General features: G+C 38.6%; 1 protein-coding gene and 2 long non-coding RNA genes across 5 annotated transcripts in view; 2 read left to right on the top strand and 1 right to left on the bottom strand.

Moving 5' to 3' along the window:
* Positions 1 to 4,610: 4,610 nt before the first annotated feature.
* The window catches only part of LOC112054363 (dedicator of cytokinesis protein 1), a 60,878-nt gene continuing 43,568 nt past the window's right edge, over positions 4,611 to 21,920 (top strand). For all 3 annotated transcript variants that reach the window (XM_052889057.1, XM_052889058.1, XM_052889059.1), the window contains exon 1: positions 4,611 to 4,773. In XM_052889057.1, the coding sequence (XP_052745017.1) occupies positions 4,728 to 4,773 (46 nt within the window). In that variant the 5' untranslated portion in view covers positions 4,611 to 4,727. The remainder of the gene's footprint in view (positions 4,774 to 21,920) is intronic.
* Positions 12,883 to 15,341, top strand: LOC128199459 (uncharacterized). Its single transcript, XR_008252095.1, has 2 exons — positions 12,883 to 14,127; positions 14,934 to 15,341. It is a non-coding gene; the product is annotated as an uncharacterized LOC128199459 (long non-coding RNA).
* On the bottom strand, positions 19,136 to 20,830 carry LOC128199458 (uncharacterized). The gene is made up of 2 exons (XR_008252094.1): positions 20,374 to 20,830; positions 19,136 to 19,591 (listed from the first exon to the last, which is right to left on the bottom strand). It is a non-coding gene; the product is annotated as an uncharacterized LOC128199458 (long non-coding RNA).

Here is a 21,920-nt window from a genome sequence, read left to right on the forward strand (position 1 = left end):
TGAACTATTTGCTTATTAACAGACTGTCCAACTGACACGGACTGATACGGTGAAATCTTTGCGTCGCCGCACCGCTCGTGTGCCCCCGCTCGAGATCTGCCTCATTAAGACGCCATGGCGACGTCGCCGGCTACGTATCCAAGCAGTTAATATTGAAATGTATGGTACCTAACTCACTTGGTGACTCGTTTGGCAACGTCGCTAAAATATTGAAAAATTTAATAGAAAATCAAAACCGTCCTTGTATATTGGATAGTTCGTCTAATGAGTATTCTGATCGTAACTTAAAAGTTATAGGTTGGGACGTAAATAGTAAATAGTAAACATATTTAAAGAAAAAGATGAAATGACAAATGAGGAAAAAAACAACTAGATAACAAAGAAGTGCGATTTCTTCTACCTCCATTCCTGGCGATACGATGTAAACGAACTGACTGTCGAGACGCCATGGGAACTTGATTTGGCAACCTTCGGATGCCTGAAGTAGTAATGAGGCAGAGCTCCTCATACGATACGATAGTATGTTCTCAAAATAAGGTAGCGTGTGTCATAAACATTTGCGAATTTGCTCACTGAATTGATTTGCCAAACGAGCAGACAGTCATTCGTTTTATCGTGTCATAAAATATAACAATATGACGTCACACTAACCGGTCACAACAATAGCAACTTCTGAACAGGTATATCTTCACCCATAACTGACCCCTTTATGTATCTACAGACCCCTAAACATGACTCTTGGGGGTCTTTATTCCTCCCGCCCGCTATCATATTACTACAAATCATATATCACTAATATTACGCCTGAAGAAATAACTGTTTGACGTATAATAAATTCTAGCCAAGTGTGTGCTAGTAATTGTATAGTATGGTTCCGTAATCGCTTCTAAAATAGCTTGTATAATATTGTACGAGTGTAATATATATTTTGACGTGGATACGTCTTTAAAATTGCTTTCATAATGGGGTGTCATTCCAAAAAACGAACCAATGTCCGAAAATCGGGGAATATAGTTCGCTATTGTAGCTACGTGTCTATCATATCTATCCAAAATATAATTACACCATTTGTTAGCTGAAGAATCAAAGAATTTTGACCGGTAGTCAACGGTCCAGAGCGCTCCGCCTCGCGTGCCACCGATGCGCGAACTCCCGTAGCTTGCCGATGCTGACCGCCGAGCTAACGAGATCCTGGTAGTACACCAGTCCCGCCTCTTCTCTGACGATCCCTTCCAAACCCGGCCAAAGCACAGGCAAGTGAAGTCACGGCTGGAGAACAGTAATACGCTTGGCCAGAGGCCGCGCTAATTATGTACTTGGAAAAATGCCCAGCGGAAGCCATGATCGGAGGCCAGCCCCTAAACCCCGCCCGAAGGCTGCAATATGTTAAGCCACGGCAGGAGGGCAGCTATTAGCGCGGCCAGAGGCCACGCATCTTTAGGTACTAGAGAAGATATCTCCTGTCTTATTATACAACAATTCGGCCTTGTCTATGACACAGCTACAACCCATTTTTTTTTATATATCTCTACTTATGAATGTTTGTTAAACAGGAACCTTTGTTATCATAATCCGGATTCGGTGTAGGTATCGTAATCGTTTCAGAGGTTGTGGCTCTCTATCGAAACTCGAAAGGAACCCTAAAAGCCATTTCTGACCCCAAACCCTTATAGAGATCGACCCTAAATACAATGTACCGGAAAAATTGCGAGATGTTGCTGAGGCAGCGTGACTTCAGCTTCGGTTACGACTTACGAGCGAAATCTTAATAAGAAGACAATGGAAATGGCTGCCACTTCATACCATAAGAACCAGTGTCGCTTGCGAATTACTTAGATTTAATTTCGTGACTATCACAACACAACGCAGTAGGTAACCTACCTATAATAATGCATATATTTTTATCATTATCATCATTATCATTATCAGCCGACGGACGTCCACCGCTGGACTTAAGCGTCATGTAGTTCCAAAAACCGCAGTCTCGGGCCACCAGTATCCAGCGGCTCCCTGCAACCCGCTTGATTTTCTCTAGTAGGGAGTCGCCATTTCAGCGCCTTGGGACTTCAACGTCCATCGGCTCTTCGGACTATGTGCCCCGCCCATTGCCACTTCAACTTCGAGACTCGCTGAGCTATGTTGGTGATTTTGGTTCTTCTGCAGATATCCTCATTTCTGATTTTAACTCCAAGCTCGTTCCATCATCCGCTGAGGGACTCTGAGCCTTCTTACGCTAGCGATCAAGTCTCAGATCCGTAGGTCATCACTGGTGATATATTTTTAAACAAAGCATAATTTATTACTTCTCGTAGAACATTTAAGAGTTTGCGTGGAATATCACGCGTTATCTTGTCGTGTATTTATCTTTTTTATCTAATTTTCTAGTTAATAGTCTGTGGTTTTCAATAGACCGGTCGCGGGTTTGAGTTGGGACTGCCTACCACTCGGGACAATTTAGAAATTCACATTCTCTGAATAGTTTCCATAAAAATAAGTTTTACACCATGTGACCAAAGATATATTATCTAGTGAAGACAACCACCACACGCACCCTACCTTTATCTTTACCCTTAGGTACCACACTACCGGCAAAGACGTACTGCCAAGCGATTTAGCATTCCGGTACGATGTCATGTAGAAACCGAAAAGAGTGTAGGTTTTCATCCTTCTACAAGTTAGCCCGCTTCAATCTTAGGCTGCATCATCACTTACCATCAGGTGAGATTGTAGTCAAGGGCTAACTTGTAAAGAATACAAAAAAATAGACAAAATGTCAACCAATAGCGGCGCAACCGGAAATACCGTTAAATATTTTTCATTACGTCGGGACGAAATACAATAATATGGAACCGCGACAACTCCGCTGCCATTGGTCTGGTCGACATTTTGTGTATTTCTTTTCATGAGATAAATCGTTGATTGCATGTTAGGCCTACTTTGTGCGTGGATGTGTAATTGAGTGGAGCTTCCATTGCTACCTATATCCAAAACCTTTACGAACCTTTTTTTTTTGTAGTATATATTATATATTTTTAGTTGTAATATATTATGTAATACATATGTAAATTTTAATATTATATTTACGTATATATTATATTATATTTATTTAATTATTTATATATATAATTACATATATTGTATTGCACCTTCCCGCTCTTTCTTCGCAAGTTCTCTCGTCAGGGGTTGCCTGGTAGAGATTACTTTTAGTAATAAGGTCGCCTTTGCATGCTAAGTTTAATTTATCTTTTTATTGTTTTATTTTATAATTGTATTTTTGTGTGCAATAAAGTATTTTCTTCTTTCTTGTACATATGTTTTCTGAGCCTTGGTACAAATAAGGGCATAGTTCGAGTTTTTTTTTTAATGAAGATAGTCTGGCCGTCACAGGTCTTGCTCTAAGTAATGTCTATTAAACTTAAACACTTTTAATGTCTGTGTGTTTAGGACACTCGGGTAAGGCAATAACATTTTTTATTATCTAATGTTGTGATGTACGTTATTGCTATTTTAGATCATTCAGGCGTTGTAACCAAAATAATTTATTTATACCTTGAATATACTTTTTAGAATGAGAGACTGTGTATACAGACATACTAAATTTTATTATAATCTAGAAATGAAACTTTAAAAAGAAAAACTGTACAACTCCATGTTTGAAAACTCGACCTAGAATTAAAATAAATTGGTGAAAATATCGACGTGGCGTCAACATAGTATAGTATAGGTAGGCTTTTTAAGTAGGTATGTATTGAAGCTGTTTGCTTTTCCAAATAAATTGAAAAATCTGTTAAAAAAAGTCTCATTTGTATCCATTCATATTGATATATTAAACCCATTAAAAAGTACAGCCCGGCTAGACTTCGCGACTTTGCCTATAACCCTATAGCTTGGCAAATTCGTTGATGACACTCCCATGATATGCGGGCGATGGGGGGAAAGACTGCGCGGGTGTGAAATTATGCGTGTGGGGAAGTGAGGTGCATCAGTCGTGGGTTTTCATTCATCGGTACACACCCCCCGGCCCGCGCCGACCATCAGGAGTGTTACGAATGAATTTGCCAAGCTATACCAATTGTTGTTGGTTGCAGTGGAAAAAGTTATTGTGGTGCTCCGGTGCTCCCAGACAAGAGACTAATGTTTATATTTCTAAGAACTAAAATAGTAGTAATGGGAGTTTGGACGTTCAGCGAAGTTCTATCAAATAAAATTAATTACAAAAAGTTTAAAATCGTTTAATTAATTATGTATACTCTGCTTTCCTAGTCTATGGTAATAACAAGACGTATGTACACCTGCTCTATGAACCTACTCTCACTTACTTCAAGCAGGGTTGCTAGTCTCTAAATAATTCCCTAAATTATGGGGAGTTTTGACTCTTGTTTGGCCGTTCTCCGATTGGGTTTACGTGTAATGCGATTTTTGTATTCCACATCGACCATTAATTCGACACTTAATGAATAGTAATTGGAGACTGACTAAAAAAATACTTAATAATTTGCAATATAACTGAATTAATTCCCAATGGAATTTCGTTTGATTTGTGGGGAATTACGAAAGTAGGTTTTGGCCACCGCTGCTCTTCCGTCAAATTAACCCATTACGCATCGCTACATCCGACCATAGACAACGTGTTTTGTGATTTGTCAAACTCCAAAACTTTGACCGTGATAAAAATGACGAGCCCTACAATTTAATTATAAAATTAAAAATCTAGTGGTTTTACAAATATGACTGTGTGGCGAAAACTCGAAAATGAGGAGTGCTACGCCGTCGGTGAGTCGATGTTTTTATTACTTACGTAATTCTTATGGAAATGATATAAAAGTTGAAGTTACATCTTTGATAAGATCCCTCCCGCTGAGATGGATAAATATAAACATTGTCTCACACTATTGAATTGCTGTGCTAAAGTTTTAAAGCAGAAAAAGTTATAATCTCGGCTGGTGTACACAAAAAACAGTAATGTTGCAGTGCCCCTCCCAAACAGCATTACTAACTTATTAATTTGTTCGTTAATTATTTGATGTCGAGATTGCCGTGACGTCGCGCTGCGGTTCTTTTATCAGTTACTAATAATTTAAAGCTTATTTATCAACAGCATTGTTACTATAGTTCAGTTTTACCCATTATTATATTTACTTATATTTAAAAAAGAAGGTCTTTCTCTAGTAAATTTATAGTTTAAAGTGCTCTAATACTCTTATAGATTTTATCTGAATGGAATCTATATAAACAGACTTATTTGGGATCTAAAGGTACATTTTGTAAATATGTAAACAAATTGTGTTCAGTAATTCTGTGTTATTGTTCTGTCTTGAGGGGTTAACTAACTTTCCAATATATAAGGTTCTAATTCTTTTTTTGTCGGATACTCCATTTACGGAGAAAGTCTATATGACATCGAACTACAACCATTAGTGAAGTGGTTCAAATCTAATTGCAATCAATCAAAGGCCAGAAAAACTATTTCTCTTGCTAGCTACCATTGTATGCACTGCATAAACAGTTTAAGTTATATAAGAATCATCTTCAAAGGTTCTGAAAGGGTTCCAAGTAGACAAAGTTACTGGTTGCATGATATAATAGGAGACCTCGCTTGTTTTGATACTCTTTTTAATGACCTTATTTGTAAAACCTTTTACATTGACCTTATTTGTACACAATAGCTTCATCTGCCCATTGGGCTATTGTCGCCCACTCCTAGCATAGGTTATTCACTCGGTTAGAGGGCAAAGGACTTAAAAATTGCTGCTCCAATGTAATATTTGACTATAATTATCAGACTATCACTATCAGATTTTACTGATAATAATGCCTGGGGTTAATAGCTTAACATGCTTTCGGAGGAACAGGCACAGTAGTTCTAAAACTACTGTGCCTGTTCCTCTGGAAGCTAACTTTATACCAAGAGTTTTTTCTGAAAATTCTCATGAAAAAATAATTTTTCATCACAGCCTGACTAGGACTAGGACTTAAAACTAGGAACTACCAGTAGACCAACTAGGCATTGTCAGCATGATAATTAATTTATTTATTTTGCTATTATCCATGAAAAGCCGACGAACCCATGCAACAACATCAGCCAGGTCTGACAATATACTCTCTATGTACGTTTAACCCCGAAACCGGAGCATCCTCAGGAGATGTTGACTCTACAACAAACGCACATAGAGTCAACATCTCCTGAGGATTTTTGCAAAATACATAAATTATAATATATCCATGATGAACTTCCGCAAAGTAAGGCCTCATCGTTATCATCCAATATTCGGCTCACTGCTGAGCTTGAGTCTCCTCTGGTTAGGCCAATAGTCCACCACGTGCACGGTCCGGTCCGGGGCACACACTGGGTCCAGTGGACCCAGTGCGTGCAGACTGGATTCAAACCCACACCCTCCGGAATTAGAGGCAGAGGTCCTATCCACTGGGCTATCAAAGAAACGCCTGCTTCTATCCAATAGCATGATAATTGTTATGTGTATCCTTTCTGCCCAGTTCCCAAATTCAATACACAATTGTGTGACACAAGCATTGGTATGGAGAGAAAGTTAAAATGTTTATGGTTTGACTCACTCATGTTATAAATATTCCCACAGTACTGTACATACATACATATTGTGTATAGTTGTATTAAAATTGATTATTATATTATTGCTGCATTTGCTGGGCTGTGATAGCCCCAGTGGATATGACGTCTGCCTCTGATTCCAGAGGGTGTGGGTTCTAATCCTCCATGGGGCATGCGCCGCAAACTTTTCAGTTGTGTGCATTTTAAGATATTAAATATCACGTGTCTCAAACGGTCAAGAAAAACATTGTAAGGAAACCTGCATACCAGGGAATTTTCTTAATTCTCTGCGTGTTTGAAGTCTGCCAATCCGCATTGGGCCAGCATGGTGGACTAAAGCGTAATCCCTCTCATTCTGAGCGGAGACTACTGCTCGACATTGAGTCGAATATGGGTTGAGAATGATGATGATGATGCGAGTGAAGTCGAGGGCGTCTGCTATAGTCGCTTATGACACTCATATGATATGCGGGCGACGGGGGGAAAAACTGCGCGGGTGTGAAATCGTGCGTGCGGGGAAGTGAGGTGCATCAGTCGTGGGTTTTTCATTCATCGCTACACGCCCGAACCGCGTGTACCATCGGGAGTGTTACGAACGAAGTTGCCAAGCTATAGTCAACAAATGAATGGCCGCTAGACGCAAGTCGTTACGTACAGCAGTCATTAACTATTTTCACGGCTCATTAGTTGCATGTAACACCTGAAATTATCCACTTTGTGGTTTTTATTGAGTGCTACTGTGAGTTTGTTAGTTGTGATTTGTGTGAATATAATTACTCTATCAACTGCTATGCGTTGAGCTAGCTTTAATTGCTTTATTAGCTGTTATACTAAATACTGTATTTGGCATATTATATAGTAGGGGAGGCCGGGATGCTAAATTTGTAGTTACTTGAGCGTCATGGGGACCGATTTCATTTGGTAGATTAAATTATAGGAAGAATAAATGGTTATTTACTTTTTTTTGCTTTCGAGCCGCCTGCATCCAGCGGCTCCCTGCAATCCACTTGATATCCTCAGTCCACCTAGTGGGGGGTCGACCAACACTGCGCTTTCCGGTGCAGGGTTGCCATTCCAGCACCTCTAATAAGGCCCATAGTCAGCGACCAAGTCTCGGAACCGTAATTATATCCATTTTAATAAGTTAACCGACATGTTATTAACACAAGCCCTTTTACTAGTATGCTTTTCACCTAAAAACAAAAGGTGCAATTTAACACCTCGATGCGGGTTTTATTGTAGCCAAATGTTGAAGTACGCGCTCTGTACCAGCGGTAACAAACAATTTAGCGCATCATAAATTTATAATTAAATTTTTTTTTCTCATTCTCATTTTTTTCTCAACATAATATCCTGAGGATGCTCCGGTTTCGGGGTGAAACTTACGTAGAGAGTATTTTGGCGGCCCTGGGTGACGTTGTCGCATGGGTTCGTCGGTTTATCGTGGATGATAGCATAATAAATAAATTATTATATATTCATAATTTAACGCTTTAGGGTGCTTTCCCACCAGAGATGTGCTATGCAGCTATGCTGCGAAGACTACGCTACGAAAATATGTGACAGTTTCCACCAATACTAAGCTATGTAGCTGTGCGAGGAAGATACACTATAAAGATGTTGCAAACCGTTTCCACAAATGCTAAGCTATGTGCACCAATGAATATTATTGGTATACCAATGAATATAAAACGCATCAACGTAGCGTCGTTACACTCCTGGTGGAAAAGCACCCTTGGAATTGGCCTTTCTAACGCGCTTGTAAAATACTGAAGCAATTAAGAACGAACGAAAAACTTTTTCACCACCAAAGTGTTGATTGTAACTCACTACAGATTGAAACTCACAAAGATGTTTAGATTTTTTTGGGTTCAAGTCTAGGAACATTGAAATAAACAATGAAAATGCCTAAATTTGTAATTTTAAATTTTATATAATTTTGACTTGTATCTACTCACGATATCTAATTTCATGCGAACAAATTCGCGCGCATCCTCTCTACTTACTACTTTACCATTTCGTTGGAGTCGAACATATTTTCAAATTAAAGACTTGTATACTTACTGATAGAAAATGGGTGTTGTAGATTTATTTGGTACACACACACACATTTTTTTTTATTATTATTATTTACAAGTTAGCCCTTGATTACAATCTCACCTGATGGTAAGTGATGATGCAGTCTAAGATGGAAGCAGGCTAACTTGATAGGAGGAGGATTTAAATCCACACTCCTTTCGGTTTCTACACGACATCGTACCGGAACGCTAAATCGCTTGGCGGTACGTCTTTGTCGGTAGGGTGGTAACTAGCCACGAAGCCTCCCACCAGCCAGACCTGGACCAATGAAGAAAATCTCAATAGGCCCAGCCGAGGATCGAACCCAGGACCTCCGTTTTGTAAATCCACCGCGCATACCACTGCGCCACAGAGGCCGTCAAATACACACACACACACACACACACATACACACACATACATACATACATACTTACACATAAACTCACACAGGCCCGTTGTTGTTTCCTGTTACATTTCCTTATTGGACTAAATAATAGAAACTATTTTAATACTGTGCACTCTGTCATCAGTAAAACAATGCATACTAACTGTTGTACGCGACTTCACTCGTTTAGGTGACGCCGGCAAAGGTATCTAACGTCCGCCTAATATTAAAGTTATCTCTGTGTTAAATCAAAATCGATACAGGAAGTTTTAAACTATATGAACTTGAAAATAGTAGATGATGTATTCTGTACTTGTAAGATGTTCACTTTCGTCATCATCATCATCATCATTATCAGCCGATGGACATCCACTACTGGACAAAGGACTCTTGCATGGACTTCCAAACAAAACGGTCCACCTAGGGGTCAACCAACACTGCGCTTTCCGGTGCGTGGTCGCCAATCCAGCACCTTGGGACCCCAACGTCTATCGGCTCTTCTAACTATGCTTACCCATTGCCACTTCAGCTTCGCGACTCACTGAGCTATGTCAGTGACTTTGGTTCGTCTGCGGATCTCCTCATTTCTGATTCGATCACCCAGAGCATACCTCGCTACATCGCCCAATGAGTGACCCTGAGCCTTCTTAAGAGGCCCATAGTTAGCGACCAAGTCTCGGAACCATAGGTCATCACTCGCAACACGCACTGTTCGAAGACTATTATCTTCAGGCACTGAGGAATTTCGGATGATAATTCCTCAGTGAAAATTTTCATGCATTGGACATAATTACTTACTTAGAAAGTACATATTTTTTTTAAATTATCATACATAAATCTTTTTCGGAGTGAAAGCAACAAATGATTTTTCAAAACTCCTGGCCGGAAGTAATCAGTGTCACGCCGCATCACGACACTACGCTGACACAACATCCGGTAGCGGGATAGTCAAATGTAACGTAAACAGATAGAGCGGTTAGCGGCGGCCCTTTGTGCTGATAACGTGATAACGGCTGATAACGATCGCGCGCTGCTGATACGAGCCGTGTTGTTACTGAGCGGCTTATCCTCTCCAAGCCAAACATCTGTGGAGATTACAGCGCAATTACAAACACACAATAATATTTATTTATTGATATTCACAGATTAAAGAATAATAGGCATATAGAGTACGGATCACGACGGTGTCGTAGCCGCTTTAAATACAAAATTCGAAATCGAATACATTCTGAGTCAGTACTTCACAAAGCGTCGCATCTGTAATTTTAAACATTATTCAAGAAAACTTTGAAAACTATTCACAAAAAACTAAAGAAATATCAAATCAAAAATCAAAATCAAAAATCATTTATTTCAAGTAGGCTCAGTTTACAAGCACTTTTGACACGTCAGTTAACTATTTGTAAAGATTCTACCACCGGTTCGGAAGGCAGGTTCTGCTGAGAAGATACCGGCAAGAAACTCAACAGTTGCTCTTTTGAAAAAGTCATACAGTATTATAATTTACAATTGATAACAATAACTGTTTACATTTCTTATAGTATTACTTCCTGTGTGAAGGTGGAAGCTGATCCAACGGGCTCCAAGCATCTTTATCATTAAGGAACTCATTAATGTTGTAGTACGCTCGACTAAGTAAATGTTTTTTAACACATTGCTTAAAGCTATGCATTGGCAGGTCCATCACAGTCTTGGGGATCTTATTATAGAAGAGTACACCCAAACCTACAAAAGATTTTTTTACTCTTTGGAGACGATATGCAGAAATAACTAACTTATGCCCGTGTCTAGTAAGACGTGGGTTTAAATCTCCTTTTCGTTTGTACAAATTAATATTTTGTCTTACATATACTATACTGTTATATATATATTGACAGGCTACTGTTAGTATACCTATTTCTTTAAATAAGATGAGGAATATTTTTATTGGTAATTATTAATAATTACTAGCTGACGCCGCGCGGTTTCACCCGCATGATTCCAGTTCCCGTAAGAATGTGGGGATAATATATAGCCTATAGCCTTCCTCGATAAATGGGTTATCTAAAACTGAAAGAATTTTTCAAATCGGACCAGTTATCCTGAGATTAGCGCGTTCAATCAAACAAACAAACTCTTCAGCTTTATAAATATTAGTATAGATATTGTGCAATGGTGATAACAAAAACAAACCAGAGGCGGTCCAAGAGCCCACAACAAAGTATCATGGTTGTTGTGGGCTCTCGACCTTACAGTTTGGGACATCGTCAGTTACCGCGATTCCACGTCCGTCAGTCGGGGATCACATTTTGTCACACATAATTGCACTTCCTCAGGTGGGGGCCGCCTGTGGGACACGCAGAGCCCCCCCTCCCTTCCCCTTCCGTCACACACACACACGGCACACGGCGTCGCACACATGAAATTTAAAAAAAAAGTGTGTGTCAGCTCCGAAGCACGAATGGAGTTTACTCTTTCGATCGACTGTCTAAATAGATGTATGTTACCCCTCAGCATACACTATGTATGTCTCAATACTAACGCCTGAAAGCCACGGTGGGTGTGGATTCGAATCCGGTCCGGGGCATGCACCTCCAACTTTTCAGTTGTGTGCATTTTAAGAAATTAAATATCACGTGTCTCAAACGTTGAAGGAAAAACATCGTGAGGAAACCTGCATACCAGAGATTTTTCTAAATTCTCAATCCGCATTGGGCCAGCGTAGTGGATTATTGGCCTAACCCCTCTCATTCTGAGAGGAGACTCGAGCTCAGTAGTGAGCCGAACGTGGGTTGAAAATTATGTAAATAATATAATGGTCGTCAAATAGCCGTGCTTTGGACTCTGCTGATTCACACTCGACATACCTCGCACACAATTCGTAATGTACAGTTCGCGCGGCGAGAGTTTGGCTTTGACCTTCGGATGGAGGGGATTACTGCGCATGGGTACTGTCACGCACACAATACTTTTCCTTTTTTATGTACCAGGTTGGATATTTGAGTGGGTCAAAATTCATGTATAGTGATAATAATGCTAGAAAATAATACGAAGTAGATAAACTTCTTCATTTATTAAAACTATTGATAGTTATTTTACATATTTAAAATGTTTATACAGAGACAGCAATGAAAATTCTAAATAATTGTTTTTAATAAAATTATTTATTCCAAGATACATGTAAAATTGGTACATAAGAACAAAAGAAAACTTAAACAAACAAACTCAACAAATAATAACAATCGACAACAATTAACGAAAATAGCAATTCATTTGTGAACGTGATTGTACAACAGGAGTGCGCGGTACGTCGTTTCGGTGCGAGAGGCAGGTAACGACTGGAGCGCCAATCAGAGCACCGCGCACCCGCCCCGCACCCCGCTAATGCCCGTTGATACCCAATTTCTGATTTCTGCGCAATAACGGTCAAAGCCAAACTCTCGCCGCGCGAACAGTATTCCTTATTGTTTATAATTATAATTATGCTAATGTGCTATTCAGTTTCCACAGTGACGTAGCGTGTGTTGGATTCTGTATCAAAATTAATTGATAAAGATCTCTCATAAAAAAACAAACAGGCTTGATGATATTAGGATGTTTCCATTTTTAGGCTGAAAAAATATGCTTTTTTAATTTTGTCATTGCTGAAGTGAAACTCTTTAGTCAGTTTTTTTATATGTTTTTTTTCCACCAGATTAAGTGACATTGTGAATTACATTTTACCAATTTTAGCTTGTATCCTTGATACGGCTGATACGGTTTTTTTTTAAATTTGAAGACTTAGCTTAATAGCGTTAATTTTGGAATTCATAAATTTTAGGGTTCAAAAAAGTTATTTAACCAAATACCAAGTAAATGGTGTCTAGCAGTTTAAAATGTTAATGATTTAATACAATAATTGTATTTTTTTTCCTTTATATGTGGATGATAATTTTCCTGTTTGTTTACATTAAACTAAAGCTGCACGAGTTTATTTTGAGTATTTGTATAATTGATATCACCATGATCACTCAGCATCCTGAGTACATCGCCGAGATGCGTTGGAACAGGCGCAGGGTGGCAATAGGGATGATGACAGTTTTTTAAATTGTATACAAATTAAGAGTATGGTAATAGTAAAGCATTTTTGTAAAAGTAACAGGATATCTGCGATCATTACTTTCGGAGCTACAGGGATTTAAAGGGTCAGATTTGCGGCGCTGCCGCGGATCTCTGAAAAACGCCCCATAAAAATGGTACGAACAATGACGTCGTAGGTACATAATGATCGTTAGATTTGTATGGGGGTTAAAACAAAATTACTAATATCTTTGTTATTTGTACGTTTATGTTTTTATTTTATATATTAAAAAATGTCACATTTAATGTAAGGAAGCTAAAACTGTATGAATTTTCATCTAATTACGATAAAAGATTTTTAATAGATTTTGAAATTTTATAATCTCGTTTATTTTGCAAATATCCAGACAATCTTTGCTTTTTATGTATAAATTAGTTAACATTGACCTTATTTACCCGAATGTATCATAAAAATTAATATATTCAAACCTAGTCATCATCCCCATTGTTGTTATCACCATCATCACAAAGCATCCTGCGTACATCGCCGAGATGCGTTGGAGCAGGCGCAGGGTGGCAATTGTCGCGGAGGATGTCATTAATAACTGGCGTCGCTAACGGTGGAATTCATAGTCGTAGTAGGGGGCCCCTAAGGGGATTATTCAGCCGCTATGTGTCGAATTCAACCCCTACGCGTTTCATAGACAAAAGAAACCCCTCATTTGACAGGAGCTGGCGGCTGACTGCTGAATTACCGATATTTGTCAGCCAAACCATCCCCTGGCATTTTTTTTTGTTGTTATTCGTGATTTATTTATTAGAAAGTGGACGTTCGGATCGTTATAAGTGAAGTTATAAACAGCGAGTTATATCAGTGCCCAAGATATATATTCGCAATTGCGTAAACCCAGTATAATACTATGGCGATATGGAATGTACGAAAGATTCTCATATTAGGCATAATATGCCTCTGTTTGATGAAGAATGAACACAGAAGACCAACAGAGGAATACCAATACCGCTAGTATTATACATTCTAGCAGCACTTCGATTCTATGAAACGGGATGTTATCAGGTACGTACCTTTGTTCATTATCAATAATTTTTTGTTCATGAAGACGCCGCGCGGTTTCACCCTGTGTGGTTCCCATTTCCGTAAGAATATGGGGATAAAATATAGCCTATAGAGCTCGGGAATAGTGTAGCTTCCCAACAGTGAAAGAATTTTTTAAATTGGTTCAGTAGTTCCAGAGCCTATTCAAAACATACAAACAAACAAATCTTTCCTGTTTCTATTATTAGTAAAGATAAATTAGGAGTAGATATAAAACCAATTAGCCCAGTGGGTATGACCTCTGCCTTTGATTATGATGGTGTAGGTTCCCAACAGTGATAGAATCTTTCAAATCAGTTCAGTAGTTACAGATCCTATTCAAAACAAACAAACAAATTTTTCCTGTTTATAATATTAGTATAGATAAATTAGGAGTAGGTCAAAATCCATATAGCCCAGTAGATATGACCTCTGCCTTCTATTCGGAGGGTGTAGGTTCAAATGCTGTCTGAAACATGCACCTCCAAATCATTTCAGTTATGTGCATTTTATGAATTTAAATGTATATTACATGTCTCATACGGTGAAGGAAAAACATTGTCTCTATATGTGTGAAGTCTGCCAATTCACATTGGGCCAGCGTGGTGGACCTTATCCCTCTCATTCTTAGAGGAGACTCATGCTTAACATACTCATGATGAAGAATTTAATTAGTTTGTTTGTTTGTAATCTAACCTATATAAATGTTAGGTATACCTATCTAGTTTTGATTTAGGAAATATACATATAACCTACATAAATGTAACTAACATAATGTTTATTTTCAGACTGTAGGTGCAGTCCATCAAGCATTCTATGAAATAACAGAAATGCCAAAAGTCAAGCTGTATTGATGTCACGCATAGGTATACATATAAACAACCCCGGAGGACCCTATACACAGATTTAAAGAAACCGGCTATCATGGCATGGAATAGCAGTGATGAGCTCTGAGAATACTGTTTTACCAAGAATACTGAGAATACTTTGGTCCTTGAAAATCTGAGTTTTCAGATCACAGTAATTGGAAGACCCTCATACCTTGAAAAGTCAGCAGCATTTAATATTGAAGTACATAGTAGGAGTGAGTGCAGTGTATTGTAAGGAAGTCCATAACAATAGAAAATATATACAAATCTTAATTGAATGAAATTTATTGATTCACATCTTTAATAAAGATAATTATTAAATGTTTATTTCTGCATTTTTCATTTAAGTCTGGCCCTATAAAAATATACAATAATAACTATAAGTTATATGTAAATTATGTATTTATTGTTGTTATTAATTAAACTTTGTATCAAAAGGATATAGGTTAAAATCAAACCTATAATTTAAGAAATAAGAATTGCAATAAGTACTGTGTGGTTCATTATTATCAGCCCATTACCGGGCCAAGCCTACCTCCTAAATATATAATATTATGTGATCTAAAGCTTTGTGAAATGCAATTTTACCACTATTCCTAAGGATAAGCTACACTTATATTTATTTACTGCACTTACTAAAAATTGTAAGAAAATACAGCATAATAGTACCTACTTGTAATTATTTCAGGTAATTATAGGTGGTTTTGAGTAAAATAAACAAATTTCCTCTTACAATAATTTTTTTATTTCAAGTAAGATTCCACATTACAAAAGTATGAAATATCAAACTACTTATACAGTAAATAGTATGCTTGGGATTTCTCTGCGTGATCGTATCACAAATGAGGAGATCCGCAGACAAACCAAAGTCACTGACATAGGTAGCACAGCGAGTCGTGAAGCTGAAGTGGCAATGGGCAGGCCACATAGTTCGAAGAGCCGATGAAATCGCAGTGTTGGTCGAACCCTCACTAGGTGGACCGAGGGCATCAAGCGGGTTGCAAGGAGCCGCTGGACGCTGGCGGCTCGAGACCGTTGTGTTTGAAAGTCCATGCAAGACGGCTATGTCCAGCAGTGGACGTCCATCGGCTGATAATTTTGCTTATGATCATGTTCGTCCACATATCTTCAATATTTTTCTAACAACTCCTTCTTGTGAGAAAGAAACTTTTTGATAAAATTGATCTATTGTACTCTTGAACGAATTAAATTTTATTATGATAAATAAAAACAAAAAGTAAATGAAAATATTAGAAACTCAATCATTTTGTAAAATGTCAAAGAATTAACAAAATACGTCTCTCTGTGGTTGTGTCACAGAATTTTCAAAGATCTAATGTAAAATCATAGACAACATTTGCTTGAAACTCCAGTCACCTAGGGGCTCTCCAGTAGTTTGTTTATGAAATGCAATGAAGGATGATTCAATAGTCAGCCCCTGGGTGAATACTGAATATTGGTTTGTGGGGGATTGTTCACTTCACGACTATGAATTCCAGGGTAAGTAATTACTTGCCATCTGCCGCACCCGATGACCGCGGGTAAGGTTCCGCGCAAATGACAAAAACCCCGAAACAAGAAAATTAGTTATGTAACATTAAAGATCTGAGACGCAGCGTCGAGTTCAGTTATCGGTGGAAATAAATCTATACTAATATTATAAAGCTGAAGAGTTTGTTTGTAAAAATCGATTCGCGCTAATCTCAGGAACTACTGGTCCGATTTGTAAAATTCTTTCAGTGTTAGATAGCCACTATATACTATCCCCGTATTCCCACGGGAACGGGAACCACGCGGGTGAAACCGCGCGGCGTAAGCTAGTCAGAAATAAGGGGATCCACAGAAGAGCAAAGCTCAACAAGTCGCAAAGCTGAAGTGGCAATGGGCGGGCGGATGTTGGTATCCTAAATGGCAGGTGCGACTCTTAGAGAACTTAGAGTTTAAACCCCGTGTGTGTACTGAACCCGCGCGTCGCGTCGTGCTCGCGCTTGACCATTTTTGTATTTGGATGTTCGTTATTTTGTTTAGTTTTGTTCGTGCCTTACATTGTATTGTGTTGTCTTACTGGTGGGAACTGTCTACTGCGTGCTGCGTGACTGTTCTTTATACGACTTACGAAATATATGTTATCTGTCACTAGTTGCCCCCAGGTTTTCGCCCGCGTATTTTCCGCTCGCTGTTACTCGCTGACAATGTAGTTTTCTTATGGTGAATGTATTTTTAAAATCGGTCTAGACGAAGAAACAAAAATCAAATCTTACCTCTTTATAATATTACAGACAATTTGTTTAAATAATATCAAGCCATATTCGGCTCACTACTGAGTCTCCTCTCAAAATGAGAGGGGGTTAGGCCAATAGTCCACCACGCTGGTCCAATGCGGATTGGCAGACTTCACACACGCAGAGAAGTAAGAAAATTCTCTGGTATGCAGGTTTTTTCTTCACCGTTTGAGACACGTGGTATTTAATTTCTCAAAATTAAAAGTTGGAGGTGCATGCCCCGGACCGGATTCGAATCCACACCCTCCGGAATCGGAGGCAGAGGTCATATCTGCTGGGCTATTACGGACTTTAACTTAAATTAACTGATTACAAAGATGTATTCCACAACCGGGTCGACAGTTGCATACATTATTGCATAATAATAATTAGCAGCCTTAAGGTTCGTTGATATCTACAGACATTTAGCGTGCCAGACACGTGCCGTGGCAGACAAAATAATATTCTATTCTTACAGTGTTTACTAACGTATTTATATCTATCGTAATACGCCCGCGTAGACGTTGAGAGACACGGGACGCGCTCGACCAGTATTCGCGGAAAGAATATTTTGTCTGTGCGATTCATGTCTGTAGAGTCCTTTTCATGAAACCTGAACTAAAATTGACTGCGCCTTACACAAATGACTTTAAGTCCGCCATTACCAAATGACATTAAGACATTAGCGCCTCGTTTGGAGGACTTCTTTCATGAAAAGGACTTTAAGTGTCTCTTACCCTGGAATTCATAGTCGTGAAGTGAACAATCCCCCACAAACCAATATTCAGTATTCACCCAGGGGCTGACTATTGAATCATCCTTCATTGCATTTCATAAACAAACTACTGGAGAGCCCCTAGGTGACTGGAGTTTCAAGCAAATGTTGTCTATGATTTTACATTAGATCTTTGAAAATTCTGTGACACAACCACAGAGAGACGTATTTTGTTAATTCTTTGACATTTTACAAAATAATTGAGTTTCTAATATTTTCATTTACTTTTATTATCGTAGTAAAATTTAATTCGTTCAAGTGTACAATAGATCAATTTTATCAAAAAGTTTCTTTCTCACAAGAAGGAGTTGTTAGAAAAATATTGAAGTTATGTGGACGAACATGATCATATACAAAATTATCAGCCGATGAACGTCCACTGCTGGACATAGCCGTCTTGCATGGACTTTCAAACACAACGGTCTCGAGCCGCCAGCGTCCAGCGGCTCCCTGCAACCCGCTTGATGCCCTCGGTCCACCTAGTGGGGGTTCGACCAACACTGCGATTTCATCGGCTCTTCGAACTATGTGGCCTGCCCATTGCCACTTCAGCTTCACGACTCGCTGTGCTACCTATGTCAGTGACTTTGGTTTGTCTGCGGATCTCCTCATTTGTGAAACGATCACGCAGAGAAATCCCAAGCATACTATTTACTATATAAGTAATTTGATACTTCATACTTTTGTAATGTGGAATCCTACTTGAAATAAAAAAAATATTGTAAGAGGAAATTTGTTTATTTTACTCAAAACCACCTATAATTACCTGAAATAATTACAAGTAGGTACTATTATGCTGTATTTTCTTACAATTTATAGTAAGTGCAGTAAATAAATATAAGTGTAGCTTATCCTTAGGAATAGTGGTAAAATTGCATTTCACAAAGCTTTAGATCACATAATATTATATATTTAGGAGTTAGGCTTGGCCCGGTAATGGGCTGATAATAATGAACCACACAGTACTTATTGCAATTCTAAAATCAAACCTATATCCTTTTGATACAAAGTTTAATTAATAACAACAATAAATACATAATTTACATATAACTTATTGTTATTATTGTATATTTTTATAGGGCCAGACTTAAATGAAAAATGCAGAAGTAAACATTTAATAATTATCTTTATTAAAGATGTGAATCAATAAATTTTTATTTTCCATCATTCATTCAATTAAGATTTGTATATATTTTCTATTGTTATGGACTTCAGAGTGAGTGACCACCTTACAATACATTGCACTCACTCCTACTACCTCGATATTAAATGCTGCTGACTTTTCAAGGTATGTGGGTCTTCCAATTACTGTGATCTGAAAACTCGGATTTTCAAGGACCAAAGTATTCTCAGTATTCTTGGTAAAACAGTATTCTCAGAGCTCATCACTGCTATTCCCTGCCATGATAGCCGGTTTCTTTAAATCTGTGTATAGGGTCCTCCGGGGTTGTTTATATGTATACCTATGTGTGCCATCAATACAGCTTGACTTGTGGCATTTCTGTTATTTCATAGAATGCTTGATGGACTGCACCTACAGTCTGAAAATAAACATTATGTTAGTTACATTTATGTAGGTTATATATTTCCTAAATCAAAACTAGATAGGTATACCTAACATTTATATGTATAGGTTAGATTACAAACAAACTAATTAAATTCTTCATCATGAGTATGTTAAGCATGAGTCTCCTCTCAGAATTAGAGGGATAAGGTCCACCACTCTGGCCCAAAGTAAATTGGCAGACTTCACACATGTAGAGACAATGTTTTTCCTTCACCGTATGAGACATGTGATATACATTTAAATTCATAAAATGCACATAACTGAAATGATTTGAAGGTGCATGTTTCAGACAGCATTTGAACCTATGCCTTCCAAATAGAAGGCAGAGGTCATATCAACTGGGCTATATGGATTTTGACCTACTCCTGATTTATCTATACTAATATTATAAACAGGAAAAATTTGTTTGTTTGTTTTGTATAGGATCTAGAACTACTGAATTGATTTGAAAGATTCTATCATCTGTTGGGAACCTACAACCTCATAATCAAAGGCAGAGGTCATACCCACTGGGCTAATTGGTTTTATATCTACTCCTAATTTATCTTTATTAATAATAGAAACAGGAAAGATTTGTTTGTTTGTATGTAGGTATGTAGGCTCTGGAAATACTGAACCAATTTAAAAAATTCTTTCACTGTTGGGAAGCTACACTATCCCCGAGCTCTATAGGCTATATTTTATCCCCGTATTCTTACGGAAATAGGAATTTCCGTAAGAATACGGGGATTATTGATAATGAACAAAGGTACGTACCTGGAAACATCCCGTTACATAGAATCGAAGTGCTGCTAGAATGCATAATAATAGCGGTATTGGTATTCCTCTCTTGGGTCTTCTGTGTTCATTCTTCATCAAACAGAGGCATATTATGCCTAATATGAGAATCTTTCGTACATTCCATAACGCCATAGTATTAAACTGGATTTACGCAATTGCGAATATTTATCTTGGATACTGATATAACTCGCTGTTTATACACAGTCTTAACACTTTCCAAGTCCACTTTTTAATTAATAAATCACGAAAAACAACAAAAAAAAATGCCAGGGGATGGTTTGGCTGACAAATATCGGTAATTCAGCAGTCAGCCGCCAGCTCCTGTCAAATGAGGGGTTTCTTTTGTCTATGAAACGCGTAGGGGTTGAATTCGACACATAGCGGCTGAATAATCCCCTTAGGGGCCCCCTACTACGACTATGAATTCCACCGTTAGCTACCTATTGGGCAGTCTGAATAGTGTCTGTGTGTGTCTGCCACGCTACTTGTCTGTGACGCACTGTCTGTAGATATAAATGGACCTTTATCAGTGCGTATCTGACCGCCATGTTAATTCTAAATTAATTTCCCCGACAGGGACGCAATGACGTCCGTATGACGGCGTCCCGCTCGCACGACCTGGATCTGTCAAGATAAGGTTGAGGTGCACTTTGGCCTGTGTCACTGAGCCAGTGTGTTAGTAGCGCGATGCCTCATTGGTTCCGTGATTAAGGAGTGGCTGTTGATAATATGGTCCATGGTTCGATTCTTTGATCGAGAAAAATCTTTATAGCTCTAGTTGAATTTAATTTCATACTATTAATGATCTTCCTTAAGAACTACGGAAGCTAACAAAGTGTTAAAGACTTGTCCTCGTGGCTCGTATCCTGCAAATCACGAATACGTCACGCGCGTGACGTCACTGGGAGCACATTAATATAATAGTAGGAGCTAATGACACAATTAGCTACCGGTCACCTGCTAATGTTATGTCCGTGTGTAACGAGCCTTGCGTTTGACGCATTGCCATTAGGGGAGTGTGTCGCGCGCCTTATTAATGCTCCCAGTGACAGAATCCCAGCCCAATAATAATGATAGCCGACGCCCCGCGATTTCACCTGCGTAATTCCCGTTCTCGTGGGAATACAGGGATTAAATATAGCCTATGACAAACACAAATAATGTGGATATCTAGTGACGCTTAGTTGACAGCAGGGCGATACGATCCCTTTCTGATTATATAGGTGTCCTTATTCTGATTCTGAGAGTCGTGATAGCATAGTGGATATGACATCTAGCTCCGATTCCGGAGGGTGTAGGTTCGAATCCGGTCCGGGGCATGAACCTCCAATATTTAAAATGCACACAACTGAAGAGTGTCTCAAACGGTGAAGGAAAAACATCGTGAAACCTGCATACCAGAGAATTTCCTTTATTCTCAGCGTGTGTGAAGTCTGCCAATCTGCATTGGGCCAGCGTGGTGGACTATTGCCCTAACCCCTCTAATTCTGAGAGGAGACTCGAGCTCAGAAGTGAGCCGAACA

This window comes from Bicyclus anynana, chromosome 24 (genome assembly GCF_947172395.1).
Source record: "Bicyclus anynana chromosome 24, ilBicAnyn1.1, whole genome shotgun sequence".
Classification (NCBI taxonomy): Eukaryota; Metazoa; Arthropoda; class Insecta; order Lepidoptera; family Nymphalidae; genus Bicyclus; species Bicyclus anynana.